We start from the raw sequence: 21,368 nt of genomic DNA on the forward strand, positions 1-21,368 counted from the left end.
AAGCTTCTGTGTATCAGTATAAAGTAGGGGGGATGACAGCCTCATTGATTTAATAGGGGGAAACGGACAACACAGAATATTTTAGTCGAGTGAACATGTATTCACAATGAGAAACGACTAGCAGCCTTGAACCCAGCATTGCTCTGGAATTCAAAGAAACAAACAAACAAAAAAGATCAGTGCAGCTCTGAAATCAGTGATTAAAATCAGTGCAGCTTTAAAGGTTCCATCTGCCATCTTGATTCAAATGGCACCCACTTGTATACAAACACAGACAAAAGCCTGCTCCTTGATCTCAAGAACTATCATGCAAAATTTGGTCACAATATCTTAAGAGGCATCTGAACAGACAAACAACTTTCCAAAATATACACAGCAAATAATGTCAGTCTACAAAAGCCAATGTATTTTCAGACTTCTGATTTCATTAGTCTTCTACCAGTTAAGTTTTCTACTCTTTTTAAAAAAAAATGCTACAAGTGCTTTATAAAAGATTTTCTTTTATAAATCAGGAACACTCAAGTCACTATAAATAAAAGCTTCTGCGCATCAATATAAATTAGGGCAAAATGACAATCTCACTGATTTTAATGGGGGGGGGACCTGACAATACAGAGCATTTTCCTTGAGTGAACATGTCTTCACAATTATAAACTATATTCCGCCTTCTTTTATTTAAGTGAGGGAAGAGGTATTGTATTACTACGATTAAACAATAATGGCTGAGAAGTCAGGTTGATCCTGGCATTTTTAGGTCATTTCAATTGTTGTTGTTTTTATTTTAAGGATTATAAAGGCAACCAAAGTCTTACATGTCTCCCAGTCAACATTTCTAGCCAAATGTAACATTTACAGCACATCAACAAATTTACTTTTTTAATAGTATGTTATTCACAGTCATCTGTCAATGTTTGTTCTTGCATCAACTGTATGGAATAAAGAAGTTTTACGTAAAAGGTTTCCATTAGACATCCCTGCCGAGTATATTTAATATGCATGCTGCACTTTAGATTTTTAAATGTGATTAGTAAATGGCTCTCAAGTCCAACTATTTCATCTGCTTTAACAAATTTGGAAGTTGTAATGTGTGGCTCACAATGCCAAGGTCGCAGGTTTCATCCTCATTCGGCCACCTGCATATTCCTCCACTGCAGGGGGTTGGACTAGGTGACTCTTGGTGCCCCTTCCAGCTGTATGGTTCTATGAGTCTATGGATGTTTCCTCACTAGGCAAATGATGCTTCTTTCCACCATGATGGCTACCAGCAACTCAGCAGAGCTGAGGAGTAGTGGGCTGAGATTACAATGCGGTAGGGGCAGAGGGAAGGATGTAAATACAGTAGCGCCCCGCAAGACGAATGCCTCGCAAGACGAAAAACTCGCTAGACGAAAGAGTTTTCCGTTTTTGAGTTGCTTTGCAAGACGAATTTCCCTATGGGCTTGCTTCGCAAGATGAAAACGTCTTGCAAGTTTGTTTCCTTTTTCTTAACAGCGTTAATACAGTTGCGACTTGACTTCGAGGAGCAACTCATAGAACGCAGTGTACATAGTAGCCTTTTTTGAGGTTTTTAAAGACTTTGGTGATTTTTGAAGCTTTTCCAAAACTTCTTTTGCAGCCATTTGGTAAGTTAAGCTTTTAAAACTTTTTGGGGGGGTTTTGGATTTTGGGTTGAGGTGTTTGGAATTCAAGGACTTGGTGTTGGGGAGGGGTTTGCAAGAATCTGGAAGCTTGTGTGTTTTTTTCTGCATTTTTATGATTTTTTTGTGACCATTGGGGCACTCTGCTTTTTTTTAAAAAAAAAAAATCTGGGTTTGAATTTCTGTGTGGTGGGTGGCTGGGGGAACAGTTGGGAAGGGGTTTGCAAGAATCTGGAAGCTTGTGTGTTTTTTTCTGCATTTTTATGATTTCTGACACCATTGGGCCACTCTGTTGTTTTTTTTAAAAAAAATTCTGCATTTGAATTTCTGTGTGCTGGGTGGCTGGGGGAACAGTTGGGGAGGGGTTTGCAAGAATCTGGAAGCTTGTGTGTTTTTTTCAGGCATGGAGAGGCTGCCAGTTCTGATGTTTCTGCGGCTGAAGACTTTGCAGCGGAGTTCCTGGAGGTTGTGAAGACGGAGGGCTATGTTCCACAGCAGGTCTTCAACTGTGACGAGACCGGGCTGTTTTGGAAGAGGATGCCCAAAAGGACTTTCATCACACAGGAGGAGGCCAAGTTGCCTGGCCCATGAAGGACCGTCTGACCCTGCTCTTCTGTGCCAATGCAAGTGGTGACCTGAAGATCAAGCCCCTGCTGGTGTACCACTCGGAGAACCCACGGGCCTTCAAGAAACACAAGGTCAACAAGGAGCGGCTGAGTGTCATGTGGCGATCCAACAGTAAGGCTTGGGTCACACGTGTGCTGTTTGTGGACTGGGTCAATCATGCTTTTGGCCCTGCTGTCAAACAGTACCTGCTGGACAACGACCTGCCACTGAAGGCTTTGCTTCTGATGGACAATGCTCCTGCTCATCCTAAAGGCCTTGAGGAGGACTTGTTGGAGGAGTTCAGCTTCATCAGCATCATGTTCCTGCCGCCTAACACCATGCCACTGCTCCAACCGATGGATCAGCAGCTCATCGCCAATTTCAAAAAACTCTACACCAAGGAGCTTTTCAGGCGATGCTTCGAGGTGGCTGATTGCACCACCATCACCCTGCGGGAATTCTGGAAGGACCACTTCGACATCATCACCTGCTTGAAGATGATCACCACGGCCTGGAATGGGATCAGCCAGAGAAATTTGAATTGCGCTTGGCGCAGCCTGTGGCCGGACTGTGTGGCACCAAGTGACTCTGATGCACCAGAGTCAACAGTGGTGCAGGACATTGTTGCCTTGGGGAGGACCATGGGCCTGGATGTCACAGAGGAGGACATCAGCAAGCTGGTGGAGGAGCACGACCACGAGCTGACCACCCAGGAGCTGGTTGAACTGCAGGCAGAGGCTGCGCAGGAGCAGGCCTCGCTGTCAGCGGCACCACCCTGACAAGCACGTGGCACATGACCTTGTGAACACTTTTGATACGAGGGTCATGTCGCCTTTCAGGGAGGTGCTGAAAAGGTGGATGAAGCAGCAGACCATGGACAGGTTCTTCAGCAAGAAGCAAAGAGCGGAAGAGGAACCTTCTTCGAGTTGTCCCCCAGAGTCTTAGAAAATGTACTGTACACTTTGTTGATTTTTAAATGTTTTTCTGTCATGTTTAGAAACTTAAATTATTGTTCCTTCAATTTTTGAAATGCTCTTTACAGTATATGTGACTTTAAAGAGCACTTAATAAACTCTTGTTGTACCAAATTTGGCTTTGTTTGGACTTTTTTTTGACCATAGGAACGCATTAATTGATTTTCAATGCATTCCTATGGGAATTCGTGATTCGCAAGACGAAAAATTCGCTAGACGAAAAAACTCACGGAACGAATTAATTTCATCTTGCGAGGCACCACTGTATCCGAGAGACTGCCTCCTTCCCTACAGATCTTTGTGGGTGTTTGACAAATTCATGGAACAGAGGGTCACTGATGTCTAGAGCCAGTGTGGTGTAGTGGATAAGAGTGGTAGACTCATAATCTGGTGAACTGGGCTCACTTCCCCGCTCCTCCACATGCAGCTGCTGGGTGACCTTGGGCTAGTCACGCTTCTCTGAAGTCTCTCAGCCTCACTCACCTCACAGAGTGTTTGTTGTGGGGGAGGAAGGGAAAGGACTCCCTACTCCTTTGGGTAGTGATAAAGCAGGTTACCAAATCCAAACTCTTACAGTTGGAGGTAGCTGTGCTTCTGAATACCAGTTGCTGGAAGCCACAGGGAGGAGGGGAGAGGCCTCTTGTGCTCAAATCCTGCTTGCTGCTTTTGCACAGTCAACTGTTTGGCCACTGTGAGAACAGGATGCTGGATTTGATGGGCCATTGACCTGATCCCTTAGGAGGCCACCTTGGTAGTTCCACCACCCTCAAGAGGTTCAGGTGTGTGTAACTGGGGAGAGGGCCTTCCCAGTGGCAGCCCCAAAGTTGTGGAGCTCCCTCCCCACAGGACGGGGCCTGGCAATCTCCAGCTTTTGGGGAACACACTTTTCCCTGGCCTTTAACACGTGAGGTGTGTGTTTTGGGGACCCATCCTATTCCTGTGACTTGGTTCATCTGTTTAATACTGGATGTTAAATTTTTGTAACCCACTCTGTGGTGAAGGGAAGGTAATAAACTTATGTCCCACTCCTTTCAAAAGTGGGGAGACAACAACAACAACAACAACAACAACAACAACTGTACAGTGAAACAAGCAGGGTCAATACTTCTTAATAGACCAGCTGAGAGTCGAAGTCAAATGGCGTGAGGAAAACTGCTTTCATGTCCAGGCAAATGATAAAACAAACAAATAAGAGTGAAGCATGGGACTCAGGGGAATGGGGTAGGACAATGAATGAGAAAGCTGCATGCGCATTCCAACAGCTACCAGTTCCTACTCCAAAACCTTAAAAGGAAAACAATGTACACTTGTCAGCTGCAGAAATCCAGGCTGACAGTGACTGATTTTCGCTCTCAAGTCCTGTGCTCTGCTCATTCATAAAACATAAAGCCTTCCGAAGAAATAAAGGCAGGCCCTGCTCTTTTCCCAGGCAGCTTACCTTTCACTCGTCGTAGGTAAAATAATTTCACTTTGTCACGTCCCTGCTCTTTACTCTCCCGTCTTGCTTTTAAAACCCAAAGTGCTTAAAAATAAACTAGAAGCTAAAAGCAAACGGGAAAATAATGCTAGACAGGAAAACCCCCAAATCCCAAACGTCTCAGAATTTAGAGGCAGCTCGCAGCGCCGAAAGTTTTCAGGCTTCAGGCAACGTTCAGTGAATCAGATACTGTGCTCATCTCCGCTTAGAAGGGAGGGAAACAACTCACTGAAAAACTCACTGCTCATTATTTGCCCATTTAATCCAAAATCATTACTCCCGGCAACAGGTCTCCATCACCTCCTACCCTAACCTTTTAGCTGCAGATGATCAAACCCAAAACCTTCTGAGCGGAAAGCATGTGCCTTGCCATGAAGCTCCAGCTCCTGTTCTCGGTTTACTACTGTAAAATTGCAGGTAAAAGGTAAAGGTAAAGGACCCCTGATAGTTAAGTCCAGTCACAGTTTCAAGGTCATGTGGCCAGCATGACTAAGCTGCTTCTGGTGCAACGGAACACCGAAACCAGAGCAGCACACAGAAACGCTGTTTACCATCCCGCCAGAGCGGTACCTATTTATCTACTTGCACTTTTCGGCGTGCTTTCAAACTGCTAGGTTGGCAGGAGCTGGGACCGAGCAACGGGAGCTCACCCCGTCATGGGAATTTGAACCGCCGACCTTCTGACTGGCAAGCCCAAGAGGCTCAGTGGTTTAGACCTCAGGTAAGCAGACCTATTGGCTATACATAGGCCTGCCATTATGAGAAACAAGATGCGAGACTTGATAAGACCTTTGGTCTGATCAAGCAGGGCTTTCCTCAGGGGTCTCCTCTTTGCTTCCATCTCCACTGCCAAATGCAGCAACAACAACCTCTGCTGATGCAGTAGAGCAATGATTCCCAAATGCACACAGCAGACACAGGATGGTTTCTACAACAAACCTTCCATCCAGGCAAAGTCGTGATGGTGAAGTCCAACCCACATGGCCAGTATCCAACATGAATGGAGAATGCAGCCAAGAAAACATCCCAGAATCTCATGGTGGGAGTTGTATGACAGATGAACAGTAGTACAGTGGTGCCCCGCAAGACGAATGCCTCGCAAGACGAAAAACCCGCTAGACGAAAGGGTTTTCCGTTTTTCAATGCGCTTCACAAGACGAATTTCCCAAGGGCTTGCTTCGCAAAACAAAAAAGTCTTGCGAGTCTTGCGATTTTTTTCACTCCCCCCCTTTTTCTAAGCCGCTAAGCCTTTTAGCCGCTAAGCCTTTAATAGCCGCAAAACCGCTAATAGCACTAATCCGCTAAGCCGCTAATAGGGTTGCTTCGCAAGACGAAAAAACCGCTAGACGAAGAGACTCGCGGAACGGATTAATTTCGTCTTGCGAGGCACCACTGTACCTTGGCAGACGACTCCCTGGTAATTTAATGAGCTTTAATAGCTTAATGAGGGCAAGCTAAACCACCGCGGCTTTCTTTGCTTCTGTTAGCTGCAATGGTGGTGAACAAACTGAAGGGTTATAGTTAGGAGCAGTAGAGACTTCTTCAAACCTGCTCAAGGCTGGCTTGCATGAGCAGAAAATGAAAAGGATTTGCCCACTTTTTTGTATTCGGTGGCAACAGGGTGGTCCAGCACATGGCCGGGGGGCTGCATGAATTTCTCAAGGCTTTTTTTGGTGGCCCTTAGCAACATTTCACACACACACACACAGACACACACACCACACCGCCCTTGTGTTGCCTTCCCAAAGCCAGGTAAGGAAGGTGCCAGGCTTTGGGAAGGAGGCACAAACCTCTGGTAGGATCCTAGAGCCCTCCCAACTTCTTCTCAAAGCTGGGGAAGTGGCAACTAGGCTTTGGGGAGGAGGCATGAGGGTTTGGTGTGAAAAGTTGGACCACCCTGTGTTAGAGGTTCTTAAGCAGAGGCTGAACAGCATCCGTCTTTCAGAGATGCTTCAGTAGTGCATTTCCTGCATCAGCAGGAGGGTGGACTAGATCAGGGCACCAGGATATTCCAAGCGGGGTACAGATGAAAATTAAGTAAATGGGGGGGGGCCACAGCACAAGGCTAGGGGACCACAGAGGGAAGTGAGAAGCAAATAAATCATGATTGCCTGGCTATCTGCTTGGCCAATCACAAGCAGGTAAGGGGGCAGCCTGCCAGGGGGCAGCCTAGTGCTTCTTTTTGCCACATGCATTTTCTTGGAGTAGTCCTGGTTTGTACAATCACTGAGGCTCCCATTTTTTGACCACTGCTTGTAGCTACCGCCAGTGTTGAGCCATAAAAAAATTAAATAAAACATGTTCTATTTACAAACAAAACATTTAAATAGCTACCTTTCTACAGGTAGGACGGGGGGGGACAGGAAGGAAACAAGGTTGGAAGGGGGCCACAGTTGGGAAAAGGTTGGGAAACACTGGACTAGGTGGCCTTGTGAGACCCCCCCCCCGCCTCCACCTCTATCATTAAGATAGAGGATGCAAGGAAGCACAATTGATATTGAAGTAGGGAAGAGGATACAGCAACCAGCAGCAGTAGAGAATCACAATGGCAAGGGTGGCCAGAAGTGGGAGTGGAAAAAGACAGGAGAGCAGGCCAGCAAAACAGGATGTGGGATAACACCACATCCACACAATACATTTAAAACATGTGGCTTCACCCAAAGAAGCATGGGAACCATAGTTTAAGGGTGCTCTGTGAGGGGTAAGCTACAGTTCCTGGGATTCTCAGGGGGGGGCTATGTGCTTTAAATAAATAGTGTGGGTGTGACCTTAAGGTACTCTGGGGAACCTTAAAAATTAAAGAATTCACTGTGGCACAAACTTTTGTAGAGTCGACTTCATGCACCTGAAAGCTTGTGCACTATAAATTTCTTTAAGACTTGTTTTTGCTGCAAGTGGGCTAACATGGTTACCGCTCTGGAACTCCTTCCAAAGTTGCTCCAAAGCTTATTCCACGGAGTGCCAAAGCCCAAACTGTTTGGCAAACTTCAAACTAATCTTCACGGGGAGGATGCAAATTTGAATGTTGCGTGAGATACCCCTATTTGGAAAGCACTCAAATTTGTACCATCTGACACTCTGTGATGCATCACCAGCTGGAAAGCTGCAGCGCTAGCCAAATCCATTAGCACAACAAAAGTGTTACCCCCAAATAGATTTTTCCCCCCTCACAATTTCAACAGTTCCCAAAATATAAGACAGGGAATTAGTACAAGAATTGCCAAAAGCAAAATCATTTAAAAAATATTTGGCGGTGATGCTAAGCGTCCTCTTCCCCACCTGCCAATTTTTTAAAAAAAATAATAAATCTACTTTCTGTATCACTTTCAAAAGAAAATGGAAACAACTACAGGATCCACAAATCTTTGGCACTTTAGAGAGACCCTGAAGAAGTCACAAATCATTGAGCAAACATTACAGGGCAGATTTGAGATCAAAGAAGGCTAATGGAAGAAGAGAGGGCAAGATAAGCTGCATTTTAACTATTTAGTAGTCATTTCAAGTGAAGCTAACATCGTATTACTGGTCTCACAACTTGCTTGCCCTCCCATTTGAAATGTTGCAAACCAGCTTTAGGAGCCAGGCAGACTATACCCATATGCTCTGCAATTTACATCTGTCACCAGATTAAACAGATTTGTGCTGAAATTTAGTTAGATCTGGAGGAAAAGCTGACGACTTCTGCAGAAATTAAATGTTTGTAAGAGGAAGAAAAAACAGCCAGCAGGTCTACAAAGCTTAGGTGCTCAAATGTAAACAGTTTCTCAAAGATGTTTATAATCTGACTGCCTGCAGTAAGAGATGTCCTATCTAAATCTCCTGTATGCATAAAACTCTTTAAGGCAGCAAAGAGAAAGCTTTGTTTTCTCAACTTTCCACATGCATATATTCACTTGCACTGAAAGTGAGCAACACACCAGAATGATAAACCACAAAAAGAAGAAATGCGTTTACAGATTTATTTGTTTTTCTCCGAAGCGTTTTTTTACCCTGCTCTGCAGCTGAAAAGAATACCAGGGTGGCTTAGGGGTCCTTAAAGAAGGAGACAGTCCCTGCCTTGGAGCTTACAACCTAAGACGCAACATAAAAAGAAATGGGGAAGTTGGAGCAACTGACAGAAGAACAAACCAGAAACAGGATCACAGCTAAGACTCGGTGGAAGGTTTGAGCACTGCCACTCGGGAAGGGAGATGGGTGCAATGGCTTAGCTGCAAAAATGAAGGACTGTAGCTCAAAGGTCAAGAATGTGCCCTGCGTGCAGAAGTCCCAAGTTTAATTCCTGGCATATCCAGTTGAATGGGCCACAGAGAAGGTGATGGGAAAAGCTTCGCCAACATGCTCTGCACTGCATCTCCCATCAGCCCCAGCATCAGAAAGAACAGTGTTGCACCAGCTGGACTGGAAACTGGAGACTGGAGACCCTAGAACCTGTTTCTCCACTTAGACCTACATTTGTGGAAGAGGTGGCAATACAACCAAGTACATGGTGGAGGACAACACCAGCACACCCTGCTGGACTCTGCTTCTTAAATCACCTGGTCTGTGGATACAGTGATGCTTCAGCCTCTTCCTTCTCTCCTTCAACACTGCCTCTGTTTCTGGGTCAGGCTTTGAACAGGTCAGGACTTTAAAACCTAAGAATGTAAGGCAGCCTGCTGGGTCAGATCAAAGGGATCCACCTAGCCCAGCCTTCTGTTCTCACAGTGGCCAGCCTGTGGGAAACCAGAAAGCAGGACCTGAGCACAAGAGCCTTCTTTCCCCTCCTGTGGCTTCCAGCAACTGGTATTCAGAAGCATAACTGCCTATTCAGAGCACAGCCATCATGGCCATTGACAGCCATCTCCTCCATTAATTTGTCCAAGCCTCTTTGTCCAAGCCTTCTGGCTTATTGGCCGTTCCACAGCTTAACTACATACTGTGTGAAGAAGTCACACTCAAAATAACTGATGTTTGTTTTTGGCTGTGCTGTGATTTCCTACCATGGGAGATGGACAGAAAATATTGCAGGGAGTTTCTGAATCAGAAGGAAACTAAGAAGGTGACGGTGGGAGCTGTAGTGAGCTACAGCTTTGGATTTTTTTTTGGGGGGGTGCCCCACCTTGCCCTGAACACAAGCCTCCCGTCAACAACCAACACGGCTAGCGTGGGGCTCTGGCCCCAGATTAAGCTCATAATCCTTTGCATTCATTAAAGTTAAAGACTTGATGTGATAAAATATTCAAATTCCAGAGCTGGTTTTCCTCCACAACATACGCGGTGCTTAAGAGATACAAATATGTGCTTAAATAAAATATTGCAAGATTGGCGTTACCTATTCTGGAGAACATGCCAAACGTCACCCCGAGCAAATCCCTTGGAAAGAAAAGGGAAAGGGGATGGAGCGGGGGAACGAGAGGGGATTACGAGGCTAATGCGGAGGGATGGAGGGAGGTCAGAAGAGCCTGAGATGACAGAGGATTAGAGGAGAAAGGATCTTCCCATCATCCCAACCAGAGGTGGATGGAAATCAGGCTCCTTCTCCAAATGAAAATGTCAGGGCAAAGGCATCAATGCTCATTCCACAGCTAAAGCTCCTTCCACAGCCCTTCCATGGGCAAACTGATGAGTCGTGCTAATCAAATACTGCCAGTAAGTAGCATAGATACAGGCACTTTTACAGCTCAGGACCGCAATACCTCAAGGGTCACCTCTCCCCATCTGAACCATTAGAGATCCTGCAGTCATCATCCAGACCTGTGCCCTGTTCTCACAGTGGCCGACAAGATACCCCTGAAGACCACAAGCAAGCAGGACCTGAGCACAACTTTCCAGCTGTTAGCATGCAGGGGTCATATGCAGCAGAAAAATTAACTTTAGTAAAACAGCTTTGATTGGTGGAATTGGAACTAATACTACAGGAGCCACATAATGCCTGTTCCGCATCTGCAAGAACTCAATCCTTTAGTGTGGCAGCCCCTGCACTTTGAAACTCCCTGCCTATTGAATCTTCCATTCCTGGGTAAGGTGATTGAGAGAGCGGTTGCTGAACAGCTTGGTAGGTTTCTGGATGAAACATCTGCTCTGGATCCATTCCAGTCCGGCTTCCGCGCTGGTCATGGGACCGAGACGGCTCTGGTCGCCCTAACAGATGATCTTCGTAGACAGCTGGATCGAGGCGGGTCGGGGCTGCTGATTCTTCTAGACCTGTCAGCAGCTTTCGACATGGTCGATCACGAACTCCTGGACCGCCGCCTCGCCGACGTGGGGATCCAGGGCACAGTCCTTCAATGGCTGCGCTCGTTTCTCTCCGGTCGGGGACAGAGGGTGGCGCTTGGGGGGGGAATTGTCATCGCGCCACTCCTTGGTGTGTGGAGTGCCTCAGGGTGCGATTCTCTCCCCGATGCTTTTTAACATCTTTATGCGCCCCCTCGCCCAGCTTGTCCGGAGTTTTGGGCTGGGCTGCCATCAGTATGCTGATGACACCCAACTCTATCTGTTGATGGACGGCCATCCTGACTCGGCCCCAGATACACTGACCAGATGTCTGGAAGCTGTGGCTGGATAGTTACGTGGGAGCCGGTTGAAGTTAAATCCTTCGAAGACAGAGGTCCTCTGGCTGGGACAGAGCGATATGGGATTGAGGGGGCAACTCCCATCTCTTGCGGGGGGTGCAATTAGTGCCAGCATCATCCATGAAGAGTTTGGGTGTAATCTTCGATACCTCCCTCTCTATGGAGGCGCAGATTACAGCTATAACAAAGGCGGCATTTTTTCATCTCCGCCAAGCTAAGCAGTTGGCTCCTTATCTCTCTCGCCCTGACCTAGCCACTGTGATCCATGCGACGGTCACCTCCAGACAGGATTATTGTAACTCGCTCTACGTGGGGCTGCCCTTGAGACTGACCCAGAAACTCCAGCGGGTGCAGAATGCCGCGGCGAGACTCCTTACGGGGTCTTTGCTGCGAGATCATATCCATCCGGTGCTGTACCAGCTGCACTGGCTCCCGGTGGAGTACAGGACCAGGTTTAAGGTGCTGGTTTTAACCTTTAAAGCCCTATACGGCCTAGGACCCTCGTACCTACGGGACCGCCTCTCCTGGTATGTCCCACAGAGAAATTTACAGTCTGCAAATAAAAACACCCTGAAGATCCCAGGCCTCAGAGAGGTTAGGCTGGCCTCAACTAGAGCCAGGGCCTTCTCGGCCGCGGCTCCAATCTGGTGGAACGCTCTGTCACAAGAGACTAGGGCCCTGCAGGACCTGACATCCTTCCGCAGGGCCTGCAAGACAGAGCTGTTCCACCAGGCCTTTTGTCAGGGCGCAACCTGACCCCCTCCTCTGGCAATCTGCACAAAATTTTGCTTGATGGTTGCCATTAATTTGATTTTAATTTGATTTAATTAATTTTATAATGAATGTTTTAGAATGTTGAACTATTTTGATTGTTGTTAGCCGCCCTGAGCCCAGCTTCGGCTGGGGAGGGCAGGATATAAATAAAATTTATTATTATTATTATTATTATTATTATTGAGATCAAGCAATTGCCTTCGCTGTATGCTTTTCAGCGCCTGCTAAAAGCATTCTTGTTTAGATCAGCCTATTCAGGCGCTTTAGAAAGTCCAGATAGTATTTTAACTTTTTATGGCTGTGATTTTTTCTCGATTTTAGTGCTTTTATCTTTTTCTAAACCTCTTTGGGGTTTGGGGGGTTGTTGTTTTTTAAACAATCAAGTGGTGTATACATCTTATGAAATAATTAAATAGTAAAATGAATCTTTGCTCAGAAGCACATCTTTAATTGAAAGGTATTCAGACTGAGCCTTGGTATACTAAAGGAAGCACATTCCTGATAAGAAAGAGCCCTAGAGCCCTAGCTAGAATCACAAAACTGCAGAGCTTGGAAGGAGTCCTAAGGATCATCTAGTCCATGGGTAGGCAAACTAAGGCCCAGGGGCCAAATCCGGCCCAATCGCTTTCTAAATCTGGCCCACGGAAGGTCCGGGAATCAACGTGTTTTTACATGAGTAGAATGTGCCCTTTTATTTAAAATGCATTTCTGGGTTATTTGTGGGGCATAGGACTTCGTTCATTTTTTTTTTCAAAATACACTTTGGCCCCCCCAAAAAAGGTCTGAAGGACAGTGGACCGGCCCCCTGCTGAAAAAAGTTTGCTGACCCCTGATCTAGTCCAACCCCCTGCATTGCAGGGACCACAGCTAAAAATGTAGGTAACAATCCAACTGGAGAAACAAAGAAACCATGCTTGCCCCTTTGTCTTCAGATTAAAGCTGACCTCTCAGCTCTAAGTCCCAAGAGAGAAAGTGAGGAGTAGGGAGTTGCAAAATTGATGCAACCTGAGATTTACCATTCTAAACATCAAAGACCATAGAGATAAAGGTTACAGGGAATAGTCTGGGAAGCTGGAGGTCCCCTGTACTATCTGTCTTGACCCATGCAAAGGCTTCTCAGCAAGCTGAGTTGCATCCAAACTGCCAGTGGGAAGCCTGAGCTCAACAGCACTCTGCAATTTATTTCCCCACACTGCCTGGCATTCAGAGGTAGACTGTCCCTGGGCATGGAGGTTCTGCTGCCATAAGAAGTGGCCTGCTGAATCAGGCCAAGGGCTTTGCTATTCCTCCACTCTTGTTTTCACAATGGACAGCCAGCTGCCCCCAAAGGAGGGTCTGAGGGCTCAACTGGCTATATGTAGCCCCACATCTGAGAAAAGTTTGGAACAGAGGTAATTTAATGCCCCCCCCCCCCGGTTATCTTAAGCCGGCCTAAATCCTGCTAGCTCCCTATACTTAGGATTGCTCTGCCTGTGGGTTGTACATCCAACCCCCTGAAGCAATTCCATCTGGCTCCTGGCAGTCCTTCTAAATTCTAATCAAAATGCAGTTCTCCAGGCAATTACCCTCACAATAAAAAGAAAATGGTTTTTGCAAAAGTTGTGTCCGTGTATGTGCATGTGTGCGCGCGCGAGAGAGAGAGACTTTTACATCACGCCGGGATTTGTTTGTAACATATACCTAATTTGCCCAGCCTCCTCTCCTCCCCCCCCCCGAACTTCTTTTTGATGTAGCAATTTATTTTGCTAGCAACAAAACAAGGGACTCATGACCGCAGAGTAAACCAGTCAGTCTGAAAGCAGTTACTTCCAGGAACAAGCATATTTTCTCCCCCCCCCCCCCGGGTAATCTGCCATTCATTCTCTGCTGCGGCTCCTGCAGATGACACGGAACTGGCAGAAAACATTAAAGAAAACTGATTTGCTCTGGAGAGAAGCAAGACTGTGGATTAGAGGCACTTCAAGAAGCTTAAACCGCACTTTGAGTCAGACTGTAGGGAAATAAAGATGGCAGCGATAGAAGCCACCACTGGAAGAGAGAGAGAGAGAGATCTCTTCCTGACAACATTAAAGTCCTCATGCAGAATTCTTTTGGGCACAGAGAACTGGAGACAAGGCATCAAGATACACCGCTCCAAGTTCTATTAAATAAAAATTAGAGCACATTCCAGGAAGGCATAATCCCTGCTGAATAGATTGTCTCATGCTAAGAACAGTCCCCAACACTTTGAAGACATCCATCTTAAAAAGATGACTACACAACCAAAGAGGACTCGTTTCCCTTTGAAGTGTCTGCATTTTATTCTTTACAGCAACAAGATGGGGAGAGGAGAAATATATGTAAGTAATAGTCCCCCAACAAAAGATACAAGTCGTATTTTTGGGAAAGGGCCAGCTCACTAGTGGGACAGTTGCTAGGAAAACAGGAAGCTGCCTGAGTCAGACCACTGGTCCATCTAACTCAGTATTGCATGCACTGGCTGGCAGCAGCTCTCCAGGGTTCCAGGCCAGATGTCTCTCCCAGCTTTACCTGGAGATGCTAGGAACATATGAAGGGTCCTTATACTCAGTCAGGCTTCTGGCCCATCTAGCTCAAGGCAGCCTGCACTGGCTGGCAGCACCTCTCCAGGATATCAGACAAGGTGCGTCTCTCCCAGTCCTACCTGCAGATTCCATAAGGGGACTGAACATGGAACCTTCGGCATGCAAAGCAGATCCTCTACCACAACCCTTCCTTTGAGCCAATCAGGTGCAGCAGAATGAGAAGAGCTGGGGAAACGAAAACTGGAGGCCTTGTCAAAGCATGGCATCCAACACCAAAGCAGCTCAAACCCTGCAACAGCAAAGCTGACAGCATAGTCACAAAAGCCCTCCCTGCGATGCAGTCCAAATAATTTTAAAAAGGCATAGCACTAATGCTGCCACCTGAGACTGCGCTTCTGGGGTCAAAAAACGCTCTCGTTCAGCTTGCAATGATCAGATGCATTAGGAAGTGAGCAGCATATTCCTCAACTGGATTTTTAATTTCCAGATATGGAATAAAGTAAAAAAAATAGAATAAATGTGCAATAAAAATATGATTGCATGGCTCTGTAAATTTTGGCACATATGCAGAAAGAGAAGCCTAGGACAAAAAGGGGAAAAATCAGAGGTGGGAGTAGACCGCTTTTTCTGAGGTTTTGCTTTTATTATTTGTCCATCAGAAACACTTAAAATGTTAAGAACTTAAAAAAAAAAAATTAAGAGATAATTTCTCCTTCGGCACAAGTAAAACGTGTGTGTGTGTGTGTGTGTGTGTGTGTGTATAGTTTTCCTCGCTCAAAATGTGAAGTATGAAGCATTGAGCCTACTTCTGAGTAAACATGCACAGGATTTCTCTGTACATTTCATAGACAAGCCAAATCGTACAACTGTATGTGTGATCTAAGTTACAAATGATGCATTTTAAGGAAATAGTGCATATATAGTCCAACTTCCCACAACATTTTCATTTTTGTCCTCTGGGAGAATAGGAGGAAACAAGACTTTTACCCCTTAAAATGTCAAAGAAATTCTGTTAGTATTACATTTCTATGCACATGAACACAGCGATTCTAAACATCAGCTGCTACTTCCACGTGGCTACATCTGATGGGGAGACTGGACAGCAGAGCCCATTCCATTGGGCCAATTGCCAATCTGCCTCTAGGGCTGCCTTCCAGAAGCTCATTCATTCCAAGTGCCTTCCCCAGTCTACACAGACTGCACCTCCAACAGTGCTCTCTCTGCCAGGCGACAATGATGTTATTAGAGAACCACAGGGAACTAGGAGTTCTGTGCAGGAAGCTGAGTCTGTAAGGAAGGAGGCTGCCCCTTGCTTCAGGTTCATGACAACTGTTTTCCTCCAGAACTGCACTACCTGTCTATGCTTAGGGTGCAATTCCACCCAGTGGCTCTGTCGTGAGAAAAAACAGGATGTGCTGAATGGGCACATCCATGCTCTGACACACAATCACAAATAATGCAGAAGAAACAGCTTTAAAGAAGCCACCTGGTTTCCTCAGGGCCATTCCATCAGGGTTGGAGAGCCATATTCACTTGCAAAGGGCTGTACAATGGTACCTCTAGTTATGAACTTAACTTGTTCCAGAGGTCCGTTCTTAACCTGAAACTGTTCTTAACTAGAGGTGTGCTTTCACTAATCGGGCCTCTTGCTGCTGCTGCGCTGCCAGCACACAATTTCCGTTCTCATCCTGGGGCAAAGTTCTCAACTCAAGGTAACTCTTCCAGGTTGGCAGAGTTTGTAACCTGAGGCGTTTGTAACCTGAGGCATTTGTAACTTGAGGTACCACTGTATTCCAGTGGGCGTGGCCAGAGACAAAACTAGGCAGAGCTAAGGGCATGGACCTTGCATACAGGGAACATTTCAGCAAAGCAGAAGCCAGAGAGCTTGCTAGAGGCATTATATCACAGTTTAAGAACAAATTCCAGGCAATATATGAACATGGAAAGGTTCTGCGATGGGATTTCCTTCCACCCACCCACATGACATTCATAACCAGAGCAGTATGTCACGTGTAAGCCAGTCCCCCAAAAAATTCCCCACTGCATGCACTCTTGGATGCAAAAGGGGTAAGACTGGGGTTCAAATCTTGACTCAGCCACAAAGCTCATTGCATGCCCTTAAGCCAGTCTCAGGATTGTTGTAAGGATGTAATTGGGATGGTGGGGGTGGGGAGAGAGCATTGAATCTGCCACTTGTCCCTTGGAAGAAAGGTGGGATGTGAGAATAATAAGTACGTTTGCAGTGAAACCTGGGACACTGTAGTTTTGCAATAAGATGCAATTCTCTAGAACTAAAATCCCAGGATTATTATTTGGAGCAGGGAGGGCCTGGAGAGGAGGCAGAGCTAAAATGGTTAAAATTACCCAAACTCATAGTACAGAACTGCTTTCCTTAGTGCAGGGGGGGAATCTTGTGGCCCTCCAGATGTTGTTGGATTCCAACTCCCACCAGCCCCAGCCAGTAGCAAGGAAAGAGAGGAGCTGTATTTCAGCAATACCTGGAGGGTCATAGGCTCCCCAGCTCCATCTTAGTAGCTCAGAACTACGAGACTCTGCTTCCCTGCTCAACCAAATCCGTGCCATTTGATAGGACAAACATTTTCCGAAAGCAGGAAATTTTGGGGCTGGCCCTACTATTAGGCAGGACATCAGATGCTGGGAAGGGATAGGCAGTATTCCCCTAACCTAGCCTGCTGGCCACAGGTGTTCCCTTAAGCAATTCCTCCTCAACCAGCCTGCTGTTATTAGATGCTGCGGAGGTTGTGTTGCCAAGACCACCTCTACCTTAGGCAGCAAACTGTCTTGGGACAGTCCTGGGAAGTTTAGTAACTGCTGGTTGCTTTGTGCAGTTCCAGAGAGGCATGGTGCTAGATTTTCTGTTGCAGAAGATGTGACAGACCCTGTTGACCTTTCAAAACAGGCCAGAATTTAGCTCAAAGAAACCCCACCAATTCTAACCAGACTTAAGGAGTTCAGGTTACTGCCTTAGAGCAGACTGGCCTATGGTTGACAGACAGAGAATTGCATTTACCCTGTGCAAAGGTGTTCCCACGATGCCTAGAGACCTGTTAGGAATTAGGAACATCTTAAGAGAGAGAGAGTTTTGGATTTGATATCCCGCCTTTCACTCCCTTTAAGGAGTCTCAAAGCGGCTAACATTCTCCTTTCCCTTCCTCCCCCACAACAAACACTCTGTGAGGTGAGTGGGGCTGAGAGACTTCAGAGAAGTATGACTAGCCCAAGGTCACCCAGCAGCTGCATGTGGAGGAGCGGAGACGTGAACCCGGTTCCCCAGATTACGAGACTACCGCTCTTAACCACTACACCACACTGGCTCTCAGTGAAACTGGTTTGAGAAACGGCAGCTTCACGCACTAGGATAAAATACAAGATACATTTGCATTTTGGATAATGTATGAACATGGATTAAAAACCCAACCCTGGGAAAGCAGCGAATGCACAGACAGGGGGAGGTGTGAAGACAGTCTAAGTGTGCCGTATGCATGGTCCTAAATGGAAATGGACAGAGCTTTCTGGCCCCACATCACTGAGCCAGCGTGCAGTAGTGGCTAAAGCCAGGGATGAGGAACCTGTGGGGGCCCTCCAGACGTTGCTCCCATCCTTCCCATTGACCCCACTGATGGGAGTTCTGGTTAAATATGGTTAAATGCCCCACCCCAGTCTAGGACCTGGAAGGCTCAGGGTTCAAACACTATTACCACCTCAGGCCAGCCGCTGTCTCTCAACCTGATCCCACCTGTTGGGAGGATGAAATGGGGAGAACCATGTAGGCCACCTTAAAGGATAAACAGTGACCACCACAGCAGAGGAAGGGAAGGGTTGCTTCTCTCTCAGCCCCCCACACTCTGCCACTCTACCTCTGCCCTGCCCTCAGCTCCTTGTCCTGAGATTTTGCACGGGCTATGAGCTGCCCTCCTTAGATCTGGAAGCGAAAGTGGGCTGAAGAGCTGGGCTGAAGAGCTGCAACCCCTTGGAGTGACTGCTGGGGGGGGTGATTTCCCCGCTCTTTTTGCTCCGCTCCCCCGTCCCTTCGGAATTAGGCCTTCGCCCGCCCCGCCGTCGCGTCAGCGCCTACCTGTCCTGTCCTGGACGCGGCAGACGACCTCCCAGCGGGCGGCAGCCTCGCGGTCCAGGCCGCGGGCCAAGGTGAGCTCTCCGGTGTCGGCGTCCAGGCGGACGGGGGCCTCCCCGGCGGGGGGAGACACGAGCTGGAAGCGGGGCGCGGCGAAGCGAGCGGCGGGGCGGAGCGTGGCCAGGAGGGTGCCGGGCCGGGCGTCCTCGGGCAGCGCCAAGGCCAGCGGGGGCTCCTGCGGGGGCAGGGCGCGTCGCCGCCGGAGCGGGGCGTCGTCGGGGGGCGGCAGCTGGACGGGCTCGGGCAGGACCTCGAGGTCGAGCGGGGCGCTGAGGAGCGCGGGCCGGCCGCGGTCGCGGGCGAAGAGGCGGAGCGGGAGCGGGGCGCGCAGGTGGAGCAGGGAGCGGACCAGGACGACGCGCCCGCTGCGCGGCACCACGAAGAAGTGGGCGCTGGGCGGGCGGGCGAAGTAGCGCAGCTCGGCGTTGGCGCCCGCGTCGGCGTCCTGGGCCCGCGCCTGCCACACGGGCGCCCGCAGCGCCAGCGTCTCAGCCACGCGGAGCCGCCGCACCGACGACGACGACGAGGGCGCCGGCCCCAGGTTGGCGAAGCGGGGCGCGTTGTCGTTGGCGTCCAGCACGGCGATGCTGAGCGCGGCGAGTTCGGCGGGGGCGGCGCGGCGGTGGCAGCGCAGGGCCAGGCGCAGGGCGTAGAGCGGGCGGGCCTCGCGGTCCAGGGGCCGCCGGGTGCGCAGCCACACCTGTCCCGAGCGCGCCTGCAGCGCCGCCTGGAAGTGCCCGTGCGCCTCGCCCAGCAGCTCCAGCTGCCAGCGCCGCCCGCGCACCTTGGCGCACCAGGGCTCCGGCCGCGCCAGCCGCGTCAGGGGGATGCTCAGGCCGCCCACCCGCGTCCCCGCCGGCCAGTTCTCCGGCACGTGGCCGTGGAAGGACGGGCGGCGGCGCCTCGAAGACGACCCCGCTACCTCCGCGATGCTGCCGGCCAGAGCCCAGCCCAGCAGAAGGAGCAGCAGCGGCGGCAGCCGCGTCGGCGAGGCCATGGCGAGGGAGGAGGAGGAGGAGGAGGAGGAGAAGGACCCGCCTGTCCGCCGCCTCGCCCCCCGACGAACGGACGGCCGCCTCCAGCGCCGGCGCTACTGCGACTGCCGCGGCATGCTCCTCGGCGGCGGGCAAGCGCGGGGGGAAGGCGGGGCCAGCGCGCACGGACGGAGAGCCGGTTGGCTGGCGAGAGGGAAGAGCCTCCCGGGCTGGCCAATCTGCGCTCGAGAGAGAGGGAGAGGACAGCAGGCGCCCAGGCTCCCGCGCTGCTCTCCGCACAGCGCAGCTCGCTCGCTTCGGGGCATCCCCGGCCGCTTGGGCGGGAGGGAGGTGGAGGGTGCCTTCCGGGCTCCGCCGGGGCGGAGAAGCCTGAAGGTCGCTTCACTGGGACCAGGAAGGCACGGCTGAGAGGCGCGCCGTCCTGAGCTGGCAGCGCAGTCCCAGGGACTTTCCCCCCAACGCAATTCTTTTCTTCCCCGGGAGCAGCGCTGTCAGCTGCTCGACGTTCAGCAAAAGTGGCGCAGTTCTCTCGTATCAGGCAGGAGAACACCAGCTTCGAAAAGGACACCTGCTGCGTTTGAGGGGCACCTAGGATACCTGCCCTGCTGGCTCCCCTCTTTACGGTCTCTCTTTCCGCGGGAAATCACTGTGATGTTAGCGCCAGAAGAAGCTGCTTTATGGCAAGTGAGGCCACTGGTCCATCTAGCTCGGCGTTGTCTACACTGACTGCCAGTGGCTTCTCCAAGTGTTTCAGGCAAGGGGTATTCCCAGCCTTATCTGAGGATGCCACTGGGATTATTTTATTACATTTACTGGTGACTCTAAGTGACTTACAGTATATAAAGAAACAGATACATTAAACAAAAAGAAAGAAAACAATGCAGAATCTAGAAGGCAATTGGATTTTTAAAAAACTGGATTGAACCAGGGATCTTATCCGTGCCAAGCAGATACTCTGCCACTGAGCTACCAGCCTTCCCCATAGTTTTGCATTTTTGGAATGTGTCTTGTAAACCACCCTGGGTTTGTTACTGAAGGGTGAGGCTGAAATACCTTGCACTGCAATACCTATACTAACAATAAAACCTAGCTCCTAGCTTTCATGTTCTTCTGGGTATCAGCCCTGCCAGTCACTCTGACCACCAGTCTCTGGATTCAGAAGAATGTCTTTTCAGAAGCAAATCCAATTGAGTTGAATGGGATTTACTCACTTGTAAGAGTATGCACATGCACATAAAATTAATTTCTCCCTGTCACATAATGATAAATTTGCACGTCTCTGTAAATCTGCGTTTTTTCAGTCTAGCCTTTTCCACAAGCACTTTCACCAGAGGTGAGCGAGGGCCAGGAGAGGTACAGTCTACACAAATTCTTTTCTCTCTTTTTAAGTCTGTGTTTTTCCTTTCCTATTCAGCATATTCTGATTCCCTCTCCATGCTGCCCCACCTTTCCTGCTTCAGAAAGCAAATAAATCCCATTCCTAGTTTCTAATAGGAATAATCCTCAAGCATGTCCAATTTAGCCCCTTCTCACTGCCACCTGGAGGCTGTTGCTGTCTTTACAGCCCAAACCAATGAGCCACACACGCCCCCCCAAACACCCTCCTTTCCTTCTCTCAGCTCTGCAGAGGGGCAAAGGCTGTCACCAGTGGCGTAGCG

At 48.8% G+C, this 21,368-nt stretch overlaps 1 protein-coding gene across 2 annotated transcripts in view; it reads right to left on the reverse strand.

Annotated features, from left to right (window-relative positions):
* LOC309537786 (neural-cadherin-like) overlaps positions 1 to 19,784 on the reverse strand; it is a 102,607-nt gene extending 82,823 nt beyond the window's left edge. For both annotated transcript variants that reach the window (XM_082232834.1, XM_082232835.1), the window contains exon 1: positions 18,659 to 19,784. In XM_082232834.1, coding sequence (XP_082088960.1) covers positions 18,659 to 19,712 — 1,054 coding nt within the window. In that variant the 5' untranslated portion in view covers positions 19,713 to 19,784. The remainder of the gene's footprint in view (positions 1 to 18,658) is intronic.
* Positions 19,785 to 21,368: the final 1,584 nt, after the last annotated feature.

The sequence above is a fragment of the Podarcis vaucheri genome, assembly GCF_965113315.1.
Source record: "Podarcis vaucheri genome assembly, chromosome: 7".
NCBI classification, from domain to species: Eukaryota; Metazoa; Chordata; class Lepidosauria; order Squamata; family Lacertidae; genus Podarcis; species Podarcis vaucheri.